General features: G+C 30.1%; 1 protein-coding gene and 1 pseudogene across 1 annotated transcript; one reads left to right on the forward strand and one right to left on the reverse strand.

Annotated features, from left to right (window-relative positions):
- Window positions 1-3,873: 3,873 nt before the first annotated feature.
- On the forward strand, window positions 3,874-4,543 carry LOC146957789 (agamous-like MADS-box protein AGL80 pseudogene; annotated as a pseudogene).
- Window positions 4,544-6,239: 1,696 nt separating this feature from the next.
- Window positions 6,240-10,928, reverse strand: LOC146957790 (ras-related protein RABC2a-like). Its single transcript, XM_085739057.1, has 6 exons — window positions 10,600-10,928; window positions 9,868-9,936; window positions 8,007-8,072; window positions 7,588-7,709; window positions 7,274-7,402; window positions 6,240-6,654 (listed from the first exon to the last, which is right to left on the reverse strand). The coding sequence occupies exons 1-6, from the start codon at window positions 10,745-10,747 to the stop codon at window positions 6,550-6,552; spliced, it is 639 nt and encodes a 212-aa protein (XP_085595183.1). The 5' UTR covers window positions 10,748-10,928; the 3' UTR covers window positions 6,240-6,549.
- Window positions 10,929-23,777: the final 12,849 nt, after the last annotated feature.

The raw sequence follows: 23,777 nt of genomic DNA on the forward strand, positions 1-23,777 counted from the left end.
AATACTAGACCTCTAATTTGGACTAATGTTGACTTTTTTGTTTTTCTTTCATTGAAAATTACTAAACTTAGGCTTCATGTTACAAAAGACATACTTTCATTGATCATATGCTGTGACACCCCTTTTTGCCTCTATTTTAACTTTTGGCATAAAATTGAAATTCATTCGTTTAGTCCATTCTTAAATAATATATTTGCAAATAGAATTTAAAATATATGATAATTTATTCATGGCATAATAAGAATGACGATGTATTTTCAATTAATGTGTTTGATATTCGGTGGGCTAAGTTTAAATGGGGTTATACAATTGAATAGTGGTGATTAGACTCCTCAAATTAGTCGGATACTGAATTTTAAAAAAATAAAATTAATGTCTTTGATGGATTAGAGTATAAGTGTTTCCCTTTAAGAAGGAAAATTAGATATAATCCATGTTCAAACCTCCATATCCGTCTAAACAGAAAAGATAAACAAAATGTAAGATTTTTTTTTTTTGAATAATCAACAAAATGAAGATTATTAGAAATTCACAGGAAAGTCAAAGTGAAAGGTGGAAGTCAAAGAAAAAATTGTTGCGTGGAATAAAGGTCATGGTGGATTTGCAAGAATGTCATTCAAGGTATATATCATTTTCCATCTAAATTTTTACCAAGGGTGATTCCTAACATAACAAAGGGGTAGCTATGGCTACCCCAAAGAGAAAAAAATTATTGAATAAGTAGGTATATTTTTATATTAAGCTATCCCTAATAATATATATTTGGCTACCCCAAGTTTGATTTTGGATAAAATAATTTTTTGTCTGGTTTTATTTACTTTTTAAACTCTGGATTATCTGATCTTGTCTTTTAGGAACCGGAAGGTGAACAAAAAATACATACATATTCCTTGATTGACAATGAAAATATGACAAAAACGATAATCTATCACTTCCTCCCAGGATTTTTTTTATCACCATTGGCCCTAAGAGATTTAACGACAATTTATTAACACTTTATTGTTGTAAAAATAGACTTTTTATTAACGCTTTGTTTTTATGATTAAAAAAATAAGTAATTAGTAAATTATAACCCTTTATTAACCATTTATAAGTCATTCTTGTTGCTTTAAGTGTATTTATGAAGTACATTTTATATACGTGGTAGTTATTACGATTTTTTTTTTTTTGCTTATTTGTTAAATTTACTATTAATTTTAAAATAATATTCTATTTTTCTTTATATGTGATCACCTCATAAAAATATTGTTAGTTTCGCCACTGAATATTACTACATGCAATTTTTTTTCTTTGACGTTTACATACAAGTTAAGCAAGCATCACCACATAAAGTAGTTCCTTTTTTTTGACAAGTTATATTTTTTTTTGAAACTGCTAATGATATTATGCGGAACTAGATGTAAGAAGCACCATGGAACGCCAAAACAAACGGATACAATATAAAGTTAGAAAATTTGACAAATATTATTTATTTGTTAGAAAATTAAAATATAAAGTTGAAAGAAAAAGAAAAAAAGAGTAAGATATTGCTAGATATAACGTTCTCCAACTAAAACCTTGTTGTTTTGTCCAACGGAAAAGAAAATAGCTTTGTGCTCCATAATATATCATTTTTTAAGCAAAACAAATTAGATTGAATGTTGCGTACTATTTCTATCTCCGTGAGCTTAACTCAGTTGGTAGGGATATCGCATTTTATATGCAGGGGCCGGGGTTCGAACCCCGGACACTCCACTTCTCCACAATTAAATTGTGTGAGCTCTAGCCACTATGCTACTGACAAAAAAAAATCCTAAATTTCTAACTCATGTGAGAAGTGTTAAACTTTGTATAAGAAACTAAGAAGAATGATAACGAATTTGTACAAAATCGTTAGCCGTGCGTATAAATTCTAAATCCGTTATTAACGGAACCCATGTAATTAATGAGAGAGAAAAAATCAAAACTACTCTGGTTGCCACTTAATTGACATCATAGTTTTTTCTTTATATACTTGATATATGATAAACCGTAATTCAGTTAATCTCACGAGGACTATTAAAAGTGTAGTTAATGTGTCTATTTTATGTGTGAATATTCCAATACAAGTTAGTATTGGTTAAGGGTATGTTTAAGGGAAAAAATGCATCTACTAATTTGTATAGGGGCTTATATTCAATGACAAGAATTATTATCATATTGTTGGTAAAAGATAGACATATTTTGTTACTATTTAAAAGTCAAAAACATCTTCCCTCAAAAAAAAAAAAGTCAAAAACGTTTATACATAAAACTTTAATCAAAATCAAGACTTCATAAATAATATTGCTTATAAATTTCATGCGTTAACGCAGTAAAAAAAAAACAGACAGTGTCAGCTGAAGTACGCTAGTAGATTATAAATATTTTTAAATGAAAACTGGAAAAGAAATAAAAATAACATGGAAAAAATTTATTCAAAAAAAACATGGAAACAAATTATATACCAACTCTTTCTGTCAAAAAAAAAATCATATACCAATTTTTTATATTAGACAAGAGTAGATATTATAGGGAAAAACATTATGGTATAACCGAACAGTGAGATTTAATTAAATATCTATATAAAAGAAAAATCATAAGGATATAAATAAAATATATATAACAAAAAAATTAAAACATATATTTAAGGAATATTCCCGAAAAAGAAAATAAAATATTGATATTTTTCATAAAATAGAAATCAGGCTTAATTTCATATTTTTGTCGCACTAAATTTCACTCACTTTTGGAATTAGTTTCCACGATTTAAAATCATTTACTTTTGGTCTCTTATAAGATTTTTTTTTAACTTAAAAATATTGAGGTGGTATATTTTAAAATATGATGACCAAACTGTAATTAAACCTAAAAAAGATAAAGACTTGTGTCTGCTATTGAAAAATAAGATAAAAATTAACGAGATTAATCATGATGATAGCAAATAAAAATTTCTTCTAGAAAAAAATGCAAATAAAAATTTAAATCTAAAATATTGAGGAGAATAATAGTTTGACTCATGAAAAATTATTTGATATATATTAAAAAGGAAAAATTATTTGAAAAGGTAGCGCATAAATGTGGTTATTATACCAAAAAAGGAAATATAGAAACAAAATAAATTATATACAATTTTAGATGATTCTTCTAGACTCGATTAATTAGTCTTTACAGTTGTGTTGGAGATACTCAATGTATTAAAAAAAAAAAAATACCATAAGCATATCATAACTTAAATAATAATATGACAACTCATACAAAACCACAATACAGTTGTACGCCTCAATGTAGAACAGTAGAAGTTACATTTTTTTTTTTTTGTGTTGAAGAAAACAGTAGAAGTTACATTACATGTTTCAAATATTTTATCATGTGACAGTATCAAAGCCTTAGACAATAAAAAATTTCTTCAGAATAATAATAATAATAGAAATTTTGCGATGATTTAACTAAAAAAAATAAAAAAAAATTATGCAATGATTTATGACAGGCTACTTTTGATTATTTTTTAATAAATTAAATTTTGATATATTTTTGGTATAAAAAATTACATTGCAACTTATATGTGTGTTTATATTTAGTTATATTAAATTCAAACGTTTTTAATGATATGACGATTATAAATATCATATTACAATGTATATATATTTTTTCACCGTGACATGCATGTAAATTAAATTCTTTTTGATATAATATACAAATTAAACATTTTAAAATTTGGAAATAATATATTTTACGTATGTTTCTATTTCGAACATAAGGTGATATACATTACCCAAACAATGACGTGTCGTAATTTCAAAAAAAAAAAAAAGATATAGCGTATTATAAATACCGGACGACATTGGAGAAATAACGCACTTTTTTCTTCTCGTTTCTCCTAACTTTCTTTGAAATTTTGTTGCAACCAATGGCGAGAAGAAAGGTGAAACTCGCCTTTATTCCCGATGACGCAGCAAGGAAGGCAAGCTACAATAAAAGAAAGAAGGGTCTCATAAAGAAGGTAAGTGAACTCACCATTCTTTGTGATGTTCCAGCTTGTGCTATAATTTTCAGTCCATTTGATTCTCAGACAGAGGTGTGGCCACATCCAGAAGGAGCCAATAAGATAATTGAGAGGTTTCAAAGTTTAGCTGTGGTAGATGAAACTAGAAATGTGAGCCATGAAAGGTTTATCATGCAGACGATTGTCAAAGCAAGGGACAAACTAAGGAAGTTGAAATATGAGAATCGTGAGCAAGAGTGGGATCTTTTTTTGCTCAGGAACTTGAAAAACAACAATGTGCTTGATGAACTGACTACTGAAGAAGTGAAGGATCTTGGTAAGCGTGCTGAGAAGAAGTTGAAGGAGGTTAATGAGAAGATTGATACACTTGATGGATGAAATGTTATTTTAATCTGTTTGTTGTTGTTTTGATTTATTTAAATTGCAATTTTGATTTCTGCTCTGAGAGCATTGTTGATGCATCTACCGTTAGATCATCTAAATAAAATTTATGGATTTCAATTATATGTGTTATAAACCTTGTCTTTGTGATTCTTCTATAAAGATATCCTCCTTGAATTTGGTACTTCAAAGTAATAAGAGTAAGAATTTATTGCAACATTAGTATCTTAGTTAAAAGGTAATGACAATATGGTTCTAATTTTACAAGAAGTCCTTTGTAGAAATAAAAATATATATACTTGTATAGGATTTAATTACATTAATTTTAAGGTTTTATTTGTGATTTTTTCTATAAGCTAAAAGTACAATTAAAATAAACAAAAACATGGAAGGACATAGATCTAACCTTAAAAAAAAAAAAAAAAAAAGGCAAAAAGACAAAAACGAAAGGAAAAAAACTACTATAAGAATAAGGAGTGTTATGATTATCTAAATGATTCATTTATCACCATCATTATTTTAAAGGCTTTTCAAGAGACCCAATATCATGAGCACTTTCTAGTTACGAATCTAGCAAACAAGGTTTCGATCAGGGGTGTTTGCAGATTGGATTGGTTCGGTTTTGCAAGGAAAAATCATCCGATCCAATCTTTTCGGTATTGTTATTTGTTCATCCAATTGGTTTAGTTTTAAAATCAAATCCAATCCGATCCAATTTTTTCAGTTTGGATTGTATTGGTTTTCAGTTTTCATTGTTGTATTTTTTTTCATTTTTTTAAAGAAAATATATTATTTTATGATATTTCATAAAAATTTAAGGTTATGAAAAAGATGAATAAGTAGAAAATAAAGGCAATATAAAGCAAATAAAGGTTAAATAAAATAGTTACAGTAAATTAATAATATTTCTCAAATTTTAGGAAAAAAAGTTCAACATTATTAAAGAACAAGTCTAGAAAATAGTCACAGAATCGTAAATTACGGAAACATTTATAAAAAAAATTCATATAATAATATATATACAAGTATAAATATTTCGGTTTGGACTGGATTGGATCGATTTATACTAAGGGAACCAAAAATCAATCCAATCCATTTAAAATTACGGTTTTTTATTTCGGTTTTCAGTTTTTGGTTTTGTTCGATTTTTGATTTTACGGTTCGGTTACTTCGGTTTGTGTTGGATTGGATTTAACATGAACACCCCTAATTTCGATGAACGTTGAGGAATGAGGATTTCATCATCCACCGTTGTATCACCCTAAAGACCAAAAATAAATATACTTAAAATGTCATTTACATGTTGTTCCTCTCTTTGTATCATGTTATAGGAACATCAGTTTCTGGATGTCTTATGCGTGATAGCAAGTTCATCGTGGAGTTCAACAATAATATTGTAACCGATATAATAACTTCACCGAAAAAATTGACACTCTTCCCTCGCATTAAGCTAAACCATGACCTATTCCACGACTTAAACCATCTACAATGTGAAGTCCTTCTCCTATTTAGCACCCTACTAAGTAGACACTTTCAGTGACATTAGAGAAATAAACTCCGTAAAGATTGTTGCTTTTAAAAGCACTCTCTTCTACTTTTTTTATGTATTCCACATATACTAACTTCATTTCACATTGATTTACGGTGCCTATACATCTTCAGACATATGATTTATGATATGAATAAAGCTTCTCTTATTAAGATTATAGTACTTACAAGAGGAGACATTTTATTTATTTTTTTGTCAAGTAAGGGAGGAGACATATTTACCGTAAAAAAAAGGTACAACAGGGGTGGTGTAAAAACAAAAAATTCAAACAAAAAAAAAAGGTAGATAACAAATTTGCTCATATCCTAACCAAACCAAATCTCAAATCGATCCTAACACATTCAAACTGGAGACATATTTACATATGATGTACAATATTGTACGTGTTTCCAAAACTTATAACAGAATTATGAAAAAGTGCAAAATATGAAAGAGATTTCGTATCACCTAAATACTAAATTATATGGCTCCAAGAGATATTGTGAGAGCAATATCAATCTCAAGCATTCAAAATCCAAACTATGTGATCTGTGACACTTTATATCATTACAAAGACCAGCTAGTAACCGTGGTATCTGTTCTGTTAAAGACATTTGCGCGTTCATGTTGCAGCATACTAAGAACAGCAACCACCTCTTTGGGATGTCTCGTAAAAGCGCTTTTGCTTTTGTCTCTTCACTTCTACCGACCCTTTTTCGCGCAAACTTGGCACCTCTAATATCTGTAAATCAATTTATATGGAAGAACAGCAGATTTTAGCTGGTTGAAAGCTGTTAAAATTTTAGTGGAAAAAGGTGATTGGATCATACATTAGGGTCATTAAAAATAGCACATTATTTCCTTTATTTTTCCAAGTTTTTTAGATCAGCTTATTGTGGAACTACAAATATTTAATCCCAATCATATAATAAAACCAAGGCATAAGAGGGTGATGAAAATATGCTTCATGCAGAGAACTCTAACTTCTTTGCTGAAGCATCCGTTTTTGAAACATTCACGTTATAAGAAGATTGAGAAATCAACACTTTACTCCATACCGAGTTCTATTTTTTAACCATCTGAGCATTGTCATTGCGGACAAGAAAGATGAAGCATAGATGAAACAGAGAACATGCATATATGAATTTGGAATCAAGAGTGGTGTGGTGCAAAACAGAACTATGCGAAATTGGTGATCAAAGGTGTCACTTAGGAAGAAATTTATATGCAAACTCAGTTTCTTGAATCGCCTCTCTTATGTATCAAATGTTGAATACATTCATAGTCGAAGTACAACTACCATTCACATTTGAATACCAACACTCGACTACTACAGATGTATAAAAATCATAAATTAATACCTTTAATGAGAGATCTTTAAAGCATTGCTGGACATTTTCTCTGGTTTTTGCACTACACTCTAGGAACAAGCATCTATGTTCCTGTGCAAGAGCCATACCCTCTTCTTTGCTTACAGCTCTTTCACTCTCCTGTAAAGTGAAAAACAATACAACAGAGAAACTCTTCAATGATAATAATGATACATTGAAGATCTATTCTAATTCCAAATAAGTTATCAAGTAGTTTGAGGGGAGAAAACATAATCTGTATGGTTTTCTGTCTTTTCCTGAGTAAGTAATGAATGCAAGACCATACCATAGACCATAATATTTACCTTATCCACCTTATTGCCAACAAGAATTTTGATGCAATCTTGATTAGTGGAGTAAAGTCCAACCTCTTTTGCCCATGTTCCCACCAGGTTTGTAAATGTCTCTCGCCTTGTTACATCATACACTAAATTAGAAAATTGAAGAAAAAAAATATTAGATGTCAGCACTAAGGCAATACTGAAAAATTGTATCAGTAATATTTGTAGCAAAATTATCCAGGGGATATTAATACATCCAAGCATTGCTATAACAAAAGAACTTGTGCGTGCTTGATTTCAAGGGCTTGAATGTGGGGGAAGAATAGCAATAGCGGACAAAACATAATTTTCACAATTATGAAACTAACTACTAATATTTACATATCATAAATCTAAATGTATATATAAAAAATAAATTACATTTTATAATATAAATAGCATACCAAGAACGATTCCATGTGCGCCTCTGTAATAAGAGCATATCACTGTTCCAAACCTCTCTTGTCCAGCTGCCAAAAAAAACTAAATATTATAATCTAACTGCAACAGGCCAACACTACAAGATTTCATGTTAACAGACTGTTGTTTGACAAAACCATGTCGAAAGTGTAGCTTTTGCCAAAATCACGGTACCAAACTGTGGTTCTGACAAACTCACCTCACTGTCAATCCAAACATGCACTAAGCTGATGGAGAAATATTGTCGCTACTGCTCATTGATGAATTAGTGCTATCACAGAGACATGCATATTTATTTAAGTGCTTTCTATCAGTTAAAATATGATGGTTTTGAGTTCTGTTCACAGGCTTGGGTTTGTGTGCTCACAAGAGGAACACCTTGAGAAGTAGAACATATATTAGACTCGAGGTAAATTTACTTGATGTTGACGTCTTTGGTGCCAAATCCTTTTAAGGACGCAACCATGAGGTCTATTCTATTGGGTCAAGGTGAGCAATAATGCACATGAGAACATAATCCCAGAACCAACAAAAGAAGTAATCATCCATGAACCAGTGGACAGAGAAATCTGATTGAATAGTTGATGCTTTAGTAGCCGAATCCAACATAGCCAATGAAAACCTCAACCTGATTTAGTGTTTCCCAATTTCATGTTATACTACTCATCATCCGGTGACAACGAATGCTATAAAAGCATATGTATTCTACAGCCTTACATATTTTTCATGTTACATGTTGTAATTTATTTCATAAAGTCTAGATTAGTATAGTTTTGACTTTGAATGTATTAGTCTTAGTAATTTAAGATTGCCAAAGCCTTCTGTAATCTCTGTTTGAAATTTCAGTGGGATTTTGTTACAGTATTTACATAGTGCAAGTATTTTCATTTAGCATAACCTTTTAGTTTTATGTGCTGGGATGGAAAGTGTGTAGTGGTAAACTTTTACAATATTCTCCTTATTGTAAGGGCACGCTATTACTAACAAGGGTCTAATGAATGAACTATCCATCATATTTGGAAATATAATTTTCTCTCTAATTCTCTCAAATTACATTCTACTTTGCTGGAATTCCTGATCTAGAGAAGTGGATTTTTCGGATTTCTCCCTAAAATCCAAATTCCCATCTCAATTGGCATCAGAGCATCAACCTGGTGCTTAATCATGGCGGATGGAAGGATTCACCCCTAGGCGTGGCACTCGGAGTCTCATTATGATCCTAAGTTCACTCATTTCATCCATGATGACAAGGATGTGCTTAAAGGGGACAATATTTTTATAGTATTTATATACTGCTAGTATTTTCATTTAGCATATCCATGTAGTTTTATGCACTGAGTTAGGAAATGTAGTAGTAAATTGTTAGAATATTCTCCTTAGTGCAAGGGTTCATGCCTATATTGTGACCAAGGTTCCAATGAATGAATTTATTCATCATTTTTAGAAATACAATATCCTCTCTAAAACTCTATTTCTCCCTACACATACATTCTCTGTCTTGCACCGAATTCTATTCTAATTAGCCGGAATTCCTGCCCTAGAGAACTCAGAATTCTGTCTCAGTTTTTTTCATCATAGTCAACCATATGACATATAGCTAAAGCTAAAACACATTATATTTTTGTGGTTGTTTATGGTTTTGTAATTATGATTCAGGCTCTTTAATCGCTTAAATCATCATTGAGCAATCCAGACGATATAAAGAAGAGAAGGAACCATTTGACGGGTATATTTAGTAACCAAACAGAATTTCATTGGTTTTATTTTATTCCTTATAGCATTACTCGAGAAATTTCTTCACAAAGATAAATGAAAACGTGATCTAATAACTAGGAAAACACCAACCTGTGTCCCAAATAGTAAGCTTCAATCTTTTATCACCAATTGTAAAATGCTTGATTTTGAAATCTACTCCTGTGCATGATTTAAGAATACCAACAACTCAGTATGCAACAAAAAACATAATAAGAAAATTAAAATGCCAAAATTTCAAAGACAAATACCACAGAATTCAGATAAACTACCCTATTATAATAGAGAAGTTAAAAACTATGAATGAAGAAGGTCCAAAGCCTAGATATCAACTTATCAAAAAAAAAAAAAAAAAAAATCACCATTTCAGTATGTAATGTAAAAATTTATCAAAGTTTCAAACAAGATACTCATGATGAAAGAAAAACTAGTATTAAGCATGTGCTCGGTTGGTTCATGCTTTCATATCATATGATATTTTTTTATTAAAATAACTACAAAAATGCCAAATTATTTTTCATGTTATTTTATGTTTTCAAGATTTTGGAAAGGAAAATTCCCTCACAAAATCTTGAAAACATATAATAACATCAATGTGCTACTTTTGTAATTAGCATTAAGAACAAGATATCAACTGAAAATAAAAATAGAAAACAGACCATTAGACCAACAACTCTACGTATGGACATGAAGTATCATAAAATATGACAAGGTGTCCAAATCAAAATGAATCAAGAAATAAAATAGCATATTCTTCTCTAACACAAATGATGATATGTAGTAGAAACTAGAAAGAAAAAATAAAAGGAAAGAAGAGAAGAGAACCAATAGTGGGAGAAAGGTCATCAAGTGAGTTAGCATTAGAGATAAAGCTGAGAAGAAGACTACTCTTGCCAACACCAGAATCACCAATCAACAAAACCTTAAAAGAGTAATCATAGTTACTATTTCCAACTTTTGAAGAAGAACCCATGTTGTTAGTATTCTTTTTCAACAACTTCCAAACCAATCCTAATGAATCATTTGGCCATGATCATAAAGGGTGAAATGAGAAAGAAAGCAAAGTAAGAAGGTTTGACAAGAAAATGAGACAAAGAAGGTAAGGTTGTCCGTCCAGGCGGTTGAGAGTTTGGTCCAAGGAAATCAGCTTGCTTGGTTAGGACATTTGTCCTCTTTCCTTAATATATAGGATTTTCTTTGATTCCACGCGCCGTTTCTTGTTGTGTTATGCTCACAACATAATTTATAGGACTATGTCATGCTATATATCTTTTTTTCTTTTGAGTAATGTTATGTTATATATCTCTGAATTCAACTTCTAGTGATTACTTCCTAAATAAGAAATAAAAATATCTAGTGATTAATCTCTTGAGAATGATAACTGCCTCAAAATAATCTCTTGAGATAATTGGATTTTAATTAAATTGAAGTCTCTAGTTAGGCTATGTTTGGGTAAGTTTAATGAATGTTATAGTAGACTGAATAAGTTGACGAATTGAATTTGTAGTGATTGATAAAGTTAGTTGTTGAACTTACCGATAAAATATGAAACAACAAAAAAAATGATAATTAATATTAAAAAAATCAACTAAAATATTAAGGATAAAATTGGCAAGAGAAAATTTAAGTTATAAGTTCAAACACCATGTATATTTGTATAAACTCCAAATTTGTTCTTGACAAACACACACCTTTGGGGATGAAACTTTCAACCTAACTACTATCACTTATGTTATGTCCTACTATATTTGTGTGATATGATATCTTTGTCTTTCAATTTCAATGATGCCGGCCCTCTCAAATGTTTTGTCTCCATATCAATCAATTCACTTGTGAAGCAAAATCCCTCATCACTACTCCCATTAACTAAATAACCACGGAATTATTATTAAATTCACTTATATGTAGTACTAAATTATTAACTAAAACTTATTTTCTTCTGTAAGACAAACGTAACTCTACTTCAACCCTTGTAAATTTACTTTCTGTATAAGTAAGTTTTGATGGAAGACGTGTGGCAATGCCGTTTTCTACAGAAGTTTCCTTCCTAAAAGAAAACTACAAATAATACAAAAAAAACAGATGCAAAACGTATTTTAATAGCAATATCAATTCCGTGTTGAAGGAAGTTTCCATCTTTGTCATTTTCATCGTTAACAACTCAATATTAGTGCTCTAAAAAAAACTCAATATTGGTGACTTATTGATGAACAGAAATAATATCTCTTCATTTCTTTAAAAAATAAAAAATAAAAAATATATCTCTTCATCTGTATTTTATAAATAAAAAATGCACCCTCTTGCAAAGAGAATCGTCAAACTCATCATATTTCATGAGAAAATTTATATATAGTCTATTAATCGTGGAGTTTTAGATTTGAACTCAAATGACAGTGCATGTGTCACGAGGTATGACTATTTGTGTCTGTTGTCATGTAAAATTGGAATATTTAAAAATAAAATAATTATTAAAATCAAAAAAACATGAATGTTAATTTAATATTTTTATCAAATTAAATATGTTTTCTTACAAGTGTAAGTTTTTTCATATATATATATATATATATATATATATATATATATATATATATATATATATATATATATATATATATATATCATACATTTATTGATTTTATCTAACATATATCACAAAATTATTTATTACTCATATTTTTTTTTAAAATCGAAATTGTTTATTTTGTAGTGTCAATGAGTTTTATAAATTTTAAAACATTTTGCAAAATAATGTGGAAAATATATTGTTTCACACGGGTAAATTTGTTGTTAAAATAATATATATATATATATATATATATATATATATATATATATATATATATATATATATATATATAGGGTTTTGCTAGAAGCTACCCACGAAGGTGTCTTTTAGCAATTCACACCTCAAGGTGTGATTTCCACTTTTTAGTTATAACTTTGCTGCAAGACACCTTCATAAAAATTAGTTGGTGTCTTTTATCAAATGTTCATAGAATAACTTGTTAAAACCTTGTTCAAAAAAAAAGAATAACTTGTTAAAAGACACCTTCATAAAAGGTGTCTTCTAGCAAAACTCATATAATATATATATATATATATATATATATATGCACAATATTATTCCCTCCGTTCCATAATAGGTGATGCTTTTGTAAAAAAAATATTGTTCTAAAATAATTGACTCATTTCACTTTTCAATACAATATTAATTACCTTATTTCAATTATAACTCTAATTAATATTACTTTCATCACTCCCAATTCAATATAATCCACTTTGCATTTATGTTAATGGTGAATACACCAATACTTGACAAGAACACTTAAAATCATTTTCTCTCTTTTTTGGGTCCATTTAGTTTACACCCCTTAAACTTTGGGTCCAACTTGGACCACTTGAATGACCCACTATAGTAGGTTTTTATCCAGTTAAGGCTACCATACACACTACATGAGAAAAGCATTGTAAGAAAACCTTCAGTTTATTATTGACTGTTGTAGTTGTGTTTTAAATAAAACCATTACTGACTGTTGTTTCTCACAAAGTCACTCTAATTTACCGTTGAAAACAAACTCTCTAAGTTAAATTAAATGTTATATTTTTTTAATTTGTTAATCTATCAACAAATTTTAATATTATATTACATTGTTAAATTAATATTACTTAATAAATTTGATAAATGACTACAACATTATTTGATAAATGACATTTTTTATAGCACATGAATCCAACAAATACCAATCAACATTCTTTTTGAAAAAAAAACGGCTTTTAAATTATATGATTCAAACAAACGAGTTGAACTGGTTTGTTCGTGAACTTGAAACGAATTCAAGCTAAAAAAATGTTCGTATTAAATTTGAGTCGAGTTTCAAGCTGAACTATTTCTTAACTAATCAAGCTCAGACGAATTAGACTCGATGCAATTTCAATCCACCTTAAAGTTATATTACACGTAATTATTTAATGCACAAAGAAAACAATTAAATAATTATATCAAAAATATAAAAAAAAACTTAGTAACTATATATCTTTTTTTTTGACAAAATTAGTAACTATATATCTTAGTAAGCGTTCTAATATATAAAAAACTTTGTAACTATATATCTTAGTAACCGTTCTAATAAATCTGTAACAAAAAAAAAATGTTCTTCCTCTCAAAAAAAATTATAATCTTCAAAAATAGAACACTTCGAACAACAATAGATAGGACATAATACTCCTGCCAAAAAGTTCACCAACAACATTCTACCAAAAAAGTAGTTACAAAGAAAAAATTCAGTGCAGCCAAGTACATGTAGGCACGAGAGAGGAAGCACCTTGTATCGTAGGTTCCCTATATTTAATCTACACTATTGAACTTTATTTATATTAAATCAATGATTTACATTCAACTGGTCCAAGTTGGACCCAAAGAAGTGGTGGTCCAAATTAAATTTTGCCTTCTTTTTTATTTATACATTTTTCTTAATATACGTGAAATAAGCAAATAATTCGCTTAATTTCGAACAAAGGGAGTATAACATAAAGTTATATTATGTGGATTGTGGTGTGCCAGTATTTAGCAATTGTTTAGAATGACCCAACGGTGTAAGCAAGACTAATACAATGCATTATGATCGAGATTCAAATCTTAGTCTCTAAGACAACATATATAATATGAAACCACAAATCCTTTCCAAAATTCAACAGCCCATCCCATCTCTTCAACCGACCCATTAAAAGTTGGGTTAAGTAGACTCTCTTAACTTAACCTATCTTTCTCATCTTTACTTTAAGATGGGTTAAACTTTAGTGACTTTGAGTTTAGTGATTTTGTCTCTATCTCTTCTAACAAATGATTTTTTTCATTAAAATAATTTATTTTAATTATTTATCTATCATTCTCTTTCATCTAAAATATATTAAAGTCAAATCACCTAACCAAAAAGTCACTTAAGTATTTTTCCTTTAAGACATGCACTTTTCTTTTTACAAAACTACGTAAACTTGTGTTTATTTATTCGGAATAAACATTTGAGGAAAGATAATTGCAGCAAAGAAGCACAACCTTTTCACAAAATTTGTTCGGAATCTGGGTCATTCCTTTTTTTTTAATGAAAAGAGTTAGACTAGATGTTGTTTTGATAAAGAGTAATGATATTTTGACATCCATTTGATGACAACTTTGTTTTTTTCACTTCTTATTGGTCAAAAACAATGGAGAGAGAAAAAAGAAGAGAGAGGATAACAACATCATGTGAGTATGAGAGAGAAAGTTGTCCAAAAATTATCAAAAAATGGTTGTCAAAATATCATTTCTCTTGGATAAATTGAGGAAAAATAAAAGGTAGCCTTGTTTCTTTGTTGTTTTCTGTTGTTGCTAAAACAAGAAGCAGGCGCAGAGCAGCGTATCTGTGGTACTACACCCGAATCCAACACGTAAGCTTCTTGGGACCCACCTAGGTTCCTCGTCATTATCACGTGACCAAACTTTTAATCTAAAATACTCCCTCCGTCCCTTAATGTAAACTTCCTTTGCTTTTTTCACATTTCTTAAGGAAAGTTGACAATGTAATTATTATGTCTGTTTTGTGTGTTAATATTACCATATTGTCATTTGTTTGTATATGTATTAAATTTGACTTTTTAAATTTCAAAACAAGTTAGTAGTATTAATTAGGGGTATGTTTAGGAAAAAAATAATAAATGCATCTAGTAATTTGAAAAAAGGTTTAGATTTAGGGACAAAAATAAAATCAAATGAGTGGTTAGATATAAGGACATAGGGAAGTATTCACAACAAAACTTTTAACATAAAATTTTGTTTTTCTTTAAAAAAATCTAAAAATTTGTTTGAACTTTGAATTCTTCTTCATACAATTTAAAAAGATATAAAATACAATTACTCATTTTTTTCACAACAAAAATATATCCTTACAAAATATAGGACTACTCATATTTTATAAAAGAAAGGTGCAAAGTTAAATTATTATTTTTTTAGGAAAAAGGGCAATGTTAATGTATGTACTTAATTACTTGTATACTATAGTAACAACTAACAAAAATGAAATTACTTGTATATGATAAATTGACTCGGATAACTAGACTGGTTAAAAAATTAATAAAATAGTCTTATCACAATTTTGTTTTTCTCAATAAAATACTAGCTAATTAAATCTGAAAACAAACAGGATAGTGACATGTGGTAGATTCATGCAATACGTAGTGTACACGTGCAAGACACTCAGACTGGCCTGAAATATGGAGAGCAAAAACCCACGCGCACCACATTTCATTCATACGTACTCCCTCGAGTCACTATTATAAGCAAAACATCACTTTTTAGATACATTGAATAATTAATGTATCTAGTCTATATTATAGACTAGATACATTAATTATTCAACGTATCTAAAAAGTGAAGTTTTGCTTATAATAGTGACCAGAGGGAGTAGTTCTCACTTCGTTCGATAGTTATGAAAGACCGCACAGTTATTTGATACGATACGATATAGCACCGTATGTCGATACGAAAAAATAAACGATAAGTATTGTAAAGTACCATCAAGTGAATGTTGAGTAATGTTTTCTATTCTTTCAATTCTACTCATTCCGATCACATTTATAAGTAAAAAAACAACTTTTTAGATTCATCAAATAATTAATGTATCTAATCACATTTATATAACAAATACATTAGTTATTCAGTGAATTTAAAACAACTTTTTAGGTTCATGTAATAATTAATGTATCTAAACACATTTATAAAACAAATACATTAGTTATTCAGTGAATTTAAAAAATTGTGTTTTGCTTATAAATGTGATCAGAGGAAGTATTAATTTTCCTTTTTCAAACCATCAAGTGAATGATAATAACAAGGAAAATGTTAAAGAGTGCTCTTGGTTAAGAGGACAAACTTAGAAATGTTGTATTGGAAAACGGTGAAAAAGTGATAGATTTGACTTTTTAAAAGTTAAAAAATTGTTGAATTTAATGCAAACTTACTATTTTTAGTTTCTTTAACTAGTGCCTTAAAGGCACCGGTTAACATAACCCTATTAACAATTTTGTACTCCCTCCGTCTCTAAATAATAGTCGTTTAAGGTTGATGCACGATTATTAAGGAAATGATTAATTGTGTTGATTTTAATAGTATCATTTACTAAAACACTCTTATTAATTGTAGTTAATGGAGTAGTTAAGTTGGATGAAGTTCAATAAATAAGGGTATTATAATGGAAAAAAAAATAAATGCTGCATTGATATTCTAAAGTGACAATTATTTTGAGAAAAATAAAAATGGATAAAGAGACAATTATTGTGAGATGGAGGGAGTAAAGTATCACAGAGAAAGTCTAAGTTAGTCACAAACACAAATAAAAATGACATAAACACACATAGATAAGAAAAATTTAAAGATAAAAATAAAAAATGATGTGACTGATTTATTTTTGTTTTAATTCTTGAATGCTGCTCTTTACCTAAACAGTTCTGCTCATTCCCAAAGTAAAAGTCCAAAATGCCCCTACGCAACTTAAGTTGCGCTAGTGTATTATGAGGAAAAAACAGAAATACACTAGTGCATGTTAAGTTGCGCTAGTGTATTCTGAGCTCAAGTTAAGTTGCGCTAGTGTATTCTGAGCAGAAATACACTAGCGCATGTTAAGTTGCGCTAGTGTATTCTGAGCTCATGTTAAGTTGCGCTAGTGTATTATGACCACAACTTAACATAAGCTCATAATACACTACCGCAACTTAAGTTGGGTAGCGCAACTTAAGTTGCGTAGGGCATTTTGGACTTTTACTTTGGGAATGAACGGAACTGTTTGGGTAAAGAGTAGCATTCTTAATTCTTTTCATTTATGTATGTGTGTTCAAATATTTTTGATTTGGGATTGTAACTAGGTAAGAATGGCCCAGTACCATATAGTTATCTTTTTTTATTCGGAATGAAATTGAACATTTTTTTTTTACCAAGCTGAACTCCTATATACACGAGACACCTCCACATTCACCAACTTAGTGCTTACTAGTTTAAGACCTTAAACCATAACCTATCTCGGAGAATTATTTATTTGGTCATAAATATAAATAAAAAATGTTTAGGCGCATGTAAATGAAAAAAATTAAAAGAGAAAATAATTGAATAATATTACTAATATATTTCTTATTTATATTTCTCTATTCACGTGAGTATGCCCAAATATTTTTTATTTGTATCTCTGCTTAAGTAAGACTTTCTCTCTATCCATGTCCGTTTTAAAACACCAGCACCATATTTTCAATAAAACCATATTAAACATACACAAACTTTGTACACCCAACCCACCATGCTCACAATCACAAGTCACAACACATTTGATCTCACTTAACTCAATGAACCTTTAATGACTCCCCACTTCCTTCCTCCATAAAAAATAATTCGAAAACGGGTTTGAGTTTAGAAGTGATGTTTGACGGAGCCTCGAAGAAGAGAGTAAAATAAATCCAAATTATCAAAACTTTAGTTTCAATATTCATGTATATAACCACGTTCTAATAGGTTATAAAAAACGGCCTATGTTCGTTTGATAACCAACTTATGATTCTTGGCATGCTCAATGAAGGACAAACATCATCACAAGTTTTTCTCTTTTCTATTTCATTCTTAGTGCAAGTCCACAATTTACCAGCACACCATGTATTTCGAAAATAATTGAAAAGAATCTGGAAAATTTCATAGAAGAGTTTCTAGAGTATGATACGAAAAATAACTCTACCACATGCATGAAAATCTTACATGCGTAATCAGATGTTGATAGACGTACGTAAGTCTCTTTAGACATGGAAACTCTTGTTAAAACAAGGAGGATAAGCTAATAAGGTACGTAAATTTCAAATATGATAGATTGGATAAGTTTTGTTATGATTGTTGTATGCTAAACCATGTTGAAGAATGAAAACCATTGTTATATTAATATTTGTCAATTGTCAGGGAGCTTATTTAACGACAAAACCAGGACCATCTACCAACATAGGAGGAGCTCGCTAGTTGAGGGAAGACATTCTCATACATCATGCCATGGTTCACGCCATTTGCGACCCAAAATTTGTTACTCGCAATGTGACATTCCCTCCCTAATAGTACTAAAGTGGAGTCCCAGATCAGTTGCAAAATCAATGTCAATAACTACTCCATCAATCAGTACACTACTCTCTTTCAAAATCAATGTATTTTTCAACATAATGACGGAGGCGATAATTAATGGGAGATTCATTGTTTCAAAATCCCAGCAATATCTCTCTATTTTTGTTTCCCTTTTTAAGAATTGTTGAAAAGCACTAGTATCGTCGAGTCTATGTGAATACGGCAAAGCCAAAATACTTAACTTTGATAGCAAAATGCATTTATCAAGGCGCCACATACACCCAACAATTAGAAGAAAACACACATTACGTGTGAAAATAATCGATTGAGCCTAAATTTAGTAGTCCATTAAGACTAGCCTTGTCTAGAAATAAGAATCGTCTTAAACACATTGGAGACCCTATTCTAAACTTAAAAATTGGTATATACAAAAATTTGGACTGTTAAAACACATTGGAAGCCTTATTCTAATCTTAAACACTTAGGACATCGAAAGTAATTTGCACCCTCAAAATTTCGAGATTATTTGTTGTTTCTATGCTTGCACATAGCCATAGTCGACCTAGTTTATAAATATCCCATTTTACAATTTATTAAGACACAAAATCAATCATACAAGTCTATTTTTCACAATTTATCATTTTATCCTCATGCCTTGCCATACTTACCAATTTTTTTTACTTTAGTAGCTCACCAAAAACCTAACATCCTACTTAACACTCTATAGAGAGTATAAGGAGTCCACTGTTGAGAGGCATAGTTTATTTCTTGACGTAATTGTTTGAAGCGCAAAAAACTATTAGTCTATGACTAAATTTTAAACTCAACAACATTAAAACTTTTTTTAGCGAATAAGATAAAACGTTTGTTTGTCTCTCAATTAAGGTACACTCACACCCACAACTTAGAAGATTAATCACCCAAGATAACTAAGACCTATTTAACAGGTGAAAATTTCCAAAAATTTAATTTTCAATAAGAATGCTTTAAAACTTAAATGATGTATAAAACAAAAAGACTTATTTTGTATATACAACAACGTAAAACATTTTTTGCGAATGAAGGTTAGTTTAATTGGTAAAGAGTTTGACCCATATCTCGCGTGAATGTGGGTTTAGCTCTCATTATCGGTATGATGACCTCTTTATGGTCACGAAGTTACATTTCTCATTGCCAATTTTTTCGATTTGTTTATTTTGCGGAAGCGGAAGCCATTATATTTAACTTTTGTGACTCGAAATTTTGTCTCAGTATAACTTTCAAAGCTAGATTTCGAAGTTTATCAACTTTTTTTGGCTACTATCAACTTTTTTCAGTTTTCCTCAAAACAAAAACAAAAAACCAAAAAAACTTTTTTCAGTTATAGCGGTGAATAAAATGCAAGATGAAAAATCCACAAGTCCTAGCTCAACTGGCAAATGCGGAAATTGTTAGGCCGGATGCCATGACCGGGGTTCGAACCCCGGTACCTCCACTTGTGTGTGTGAATTTATAATGACTTTGTCATTTCCTCTATCTACCAAAAAAAAATGCAATATGAACCAAAAAAAAATGCAATATGAAAAATGTTAGCAACTTGAGAGAAATAGTCGTGATTCTCTAACTTATATAGCTAGCAAATATGCTCTAACTTATATAGCTAGCAAACTTCGACGGTGAACAATCTTTCTGTTATAGCGGTGAGTTATATGCAAAATGTAATATTGTTTGAAATTGTGGTGAATAAAATTATTATCAAGAATTCTGTTTGAAAAAAAAAATAGATACAGTAAATTATTCGTGTAAAAATCAATTATTAAAAATAATAAGAATCACATAAATAATTTGAAATCCTTCGATCAACAACGTATTTGAAAGAAATTGTATACAAGTCTTTGTTTGATCTACACATATTAGGTCATGCATTTATAAGATTGTTCGCTATTTAGAATTTTATAAATCTACAAAGAAACAAATAAGCAATATAAAAAAAATAACAAACAAATAATCAAACCATTAACTACTTGGAAGAAGCAATATACATCTATAGTCATTCCAAAACTTCTACCAAAATTTTTATATTACGCCAACTATTTAATAATCAAGAGATATGAGAGAGAGAGAGAGAGAGAGAGAGAGAAGAATATGGATGGGTAGGAAGGTGAGAAGGAGGAGATCGATTTCAAGCCACGAGTTATTTACCTTACATCGAGTTCTGATTGCCAACAATAGAAGGTTTGACGTCGGAGCAAGGGATCATAGAGGTGGACCCATTGGCGGTGCGAATCCAGGTGTTGATAGAGTCATGGAAGAATATTCTGATTGAAGAAGCCACAATAGAGATGCATGATCCAAATGTCACGAGAATTGTGGGGAACATGCACAAAAAGGGAGGGTAGAGAGGATCCAGAAGAAAGAGTAAAGGGTGTGATTAAAGAGAGAAGAAGTGATATGCCTTTTTCAGAAAAAATAATGAGATGACAGAGTGACATTTTTTGGTGAGTTCATGAGAAAGAGAGAGGGTTGAGATTTATGAGGGAAGAAGAAAGAGATATGTTTTATTGCATAAATAACATTTGACTTATTGCATGTAATAACAATTGGGTTGTTGCATACATTCTTGGTGACATTTGGGTTATTGCATGAGTAACATTTAGCTTGTTGCATGTATTTCTTTTGTTTTTTGCTTGTTGCGTGTATTTCCCAAGATTCACGACATTTAGTTTATTGCATGAATAACACTTAACTTGTTGTATGCATTACACTTAACACTTGATTTATTGCATGTATAACACTTGTATTGTTGCCTGCATTGATGTTTGGTTTGTTGCATGAATAACACTTGGTTTGTTGCTTGTATTCATTTTGACACTTGATTTGTTGCATGAATAACACTTGACGTGTTGCATGTATTTCTCTTAAGACTTGATTTATTGAGAGAGAGAGAGAGAGAGAGAGAGAGAGAGAGAGAGAGAGAGAGAGAGAGAGAGAGAGAGAGAGAGAGAGAGAGAGCGGGGGGGGAGGAGGAGCAATAAGAGGGTTGGTGGCCACTTGTTTAAAAATTTGGTAAAAAGATTTTCATCAAATTTAAAGATAAATTATCATCTAAAAGCTGATTTTAAAATTAATTCAGGTCACATATAACTCGATCTAACCTGTATTGTATCCACATCCACTCTTTAGTGGTAAAATAAATTCAAGTACTCCCTCCGTCTCATAATACTTGACACAGTTGACCTTATTACGCATGTCAATGCATAACTTTGAGATTAAATATCTTGAATAATATATTAAAAAAATTCTGAAAATTTGATATTTTGAAAATACTCATCGAGACGAATCTAATGACATCTTATATGATATTATTTATCTTTTTATATTAATAAAAAAATACGGTCAAAGTAAGTTAGGTCAAAATTACACATTTTCAAATGAGTCTTCTATTGCGAGACGAGTTTTAGACTAGGAAAAAAGAGAGTTCACAAATCTACGAGCAGGGCCGTCCCTATAAAACTGAAGCTCGGCTCTCATAGTAAAAATAGGCCCCTAATAAAAAACACACAACTTTTTTTAAAAGATTAATATTCTATTTAAACTGAAAATAACACTCGTATAATTATTATTAGCCATCGAAATCAAAATTAACAATTATTTTTACTAAAAATATGTTTTTTAACTTAAAAATAGAAACATGGAACATGATTTTTTTACTAAGAAATTGAAACATGAAACATGTTTATTTTTCTTTTTTGAGTGGGGGTGGGGATATTGAGAAAAAAATAATTCTTGAAACCCATCACTTTAGGAGGTCCAATTCGATTGAGTTCTTTGCACTCCTCAGTAGGTGTAGAATGATGCACATTAGCAGAGGCAAAATTGGCGGGATAAAAAGTTGAAACCTAGATACGATGGAGTGCGCACGGCACTATAAGTGAAAGTGCTGAATGGTTGTAGGTGAATGGAACCACGTGTAAGGTTAGATAATAATAACAAATAACAATGAATGGATTGGTCATAGATCCTCGAACAACTCAAATCATCAATTACTGAACGGTAAATTCGAACTGAAAAGAAACCCAAAAAGCCTGCTGCAGTACGAACAAGTTGTGTGTGAGGTAACAGGTTCACACACTGACTGTAACTCTAACTCAGCCAGCCAACCACTAATTTAGCAATTTGTTTATCTTTTCTATTTTTATCTATCAATTCTTTTTCATAAAGGAGGATTCCAATTCCATATAGCGTTTGTCATAGGTTAACTTTTGTTTTAATTTATCTATCTATTTCAACTAAAAATGTTTATTTTGCATATATTTTTCATCTACTCAACAATACATTTTTAATAAATAAACGAGGAGGGCCAAATTATACTGTTGTGTTGTGAAAGTAAAGAGCCAAGGTGCATTGACTTGAGGAAAAAGACATGAATAATCTCTTTTATTTTATGCAACATGAAGGAGATCAATTGAGTTTGAAGTTGTGCGTGACTAATACAACATTTTAGTGCATAACCAAGATGATTTCTGTAGACTAGCCTATACATATTTTAACAATGTATTCAGTATTCACTATGAGAGAAATGGCTTACAGAGACACACTTCTTAAATGAATCAATTTCTTACTGCACTATTCACATGAGTTGGATTCAAAAACACACTTTTTACCAAATTCACCCAAACAAACTTCAATCATTCACTAGGTAGGCTTGCTGCCCCTCATTGTTGATGATTCCAACATTGTTGTGGTCAACAACTTGTCCTTTATGGATGACTTGCACCCCATATCTCTTTGGAATGTCACTTGCATAATTTTTTCCATGGTGTTGAACATACTCAAAAGAGTTATATTTTCGGCATCGTAGAATTTTAATCCACTTTTTCTTTTGTGTGACCAAAACACGACATTTCAT

Source organism: Medicago sativa, chromosome 1 (genome assembly GCF_051527215.1).
Source record: "Medicago sativa cultivar Bolivia chromosome 1, Bolivia_mono, whole genome shotgun sequence".
Lineage (NCBI taxonomy): Eukaryota > Viridiplantae > Streptophyta > Magnoliopsida > Fabales > Fabaceae > Medicago > Medicago sativa.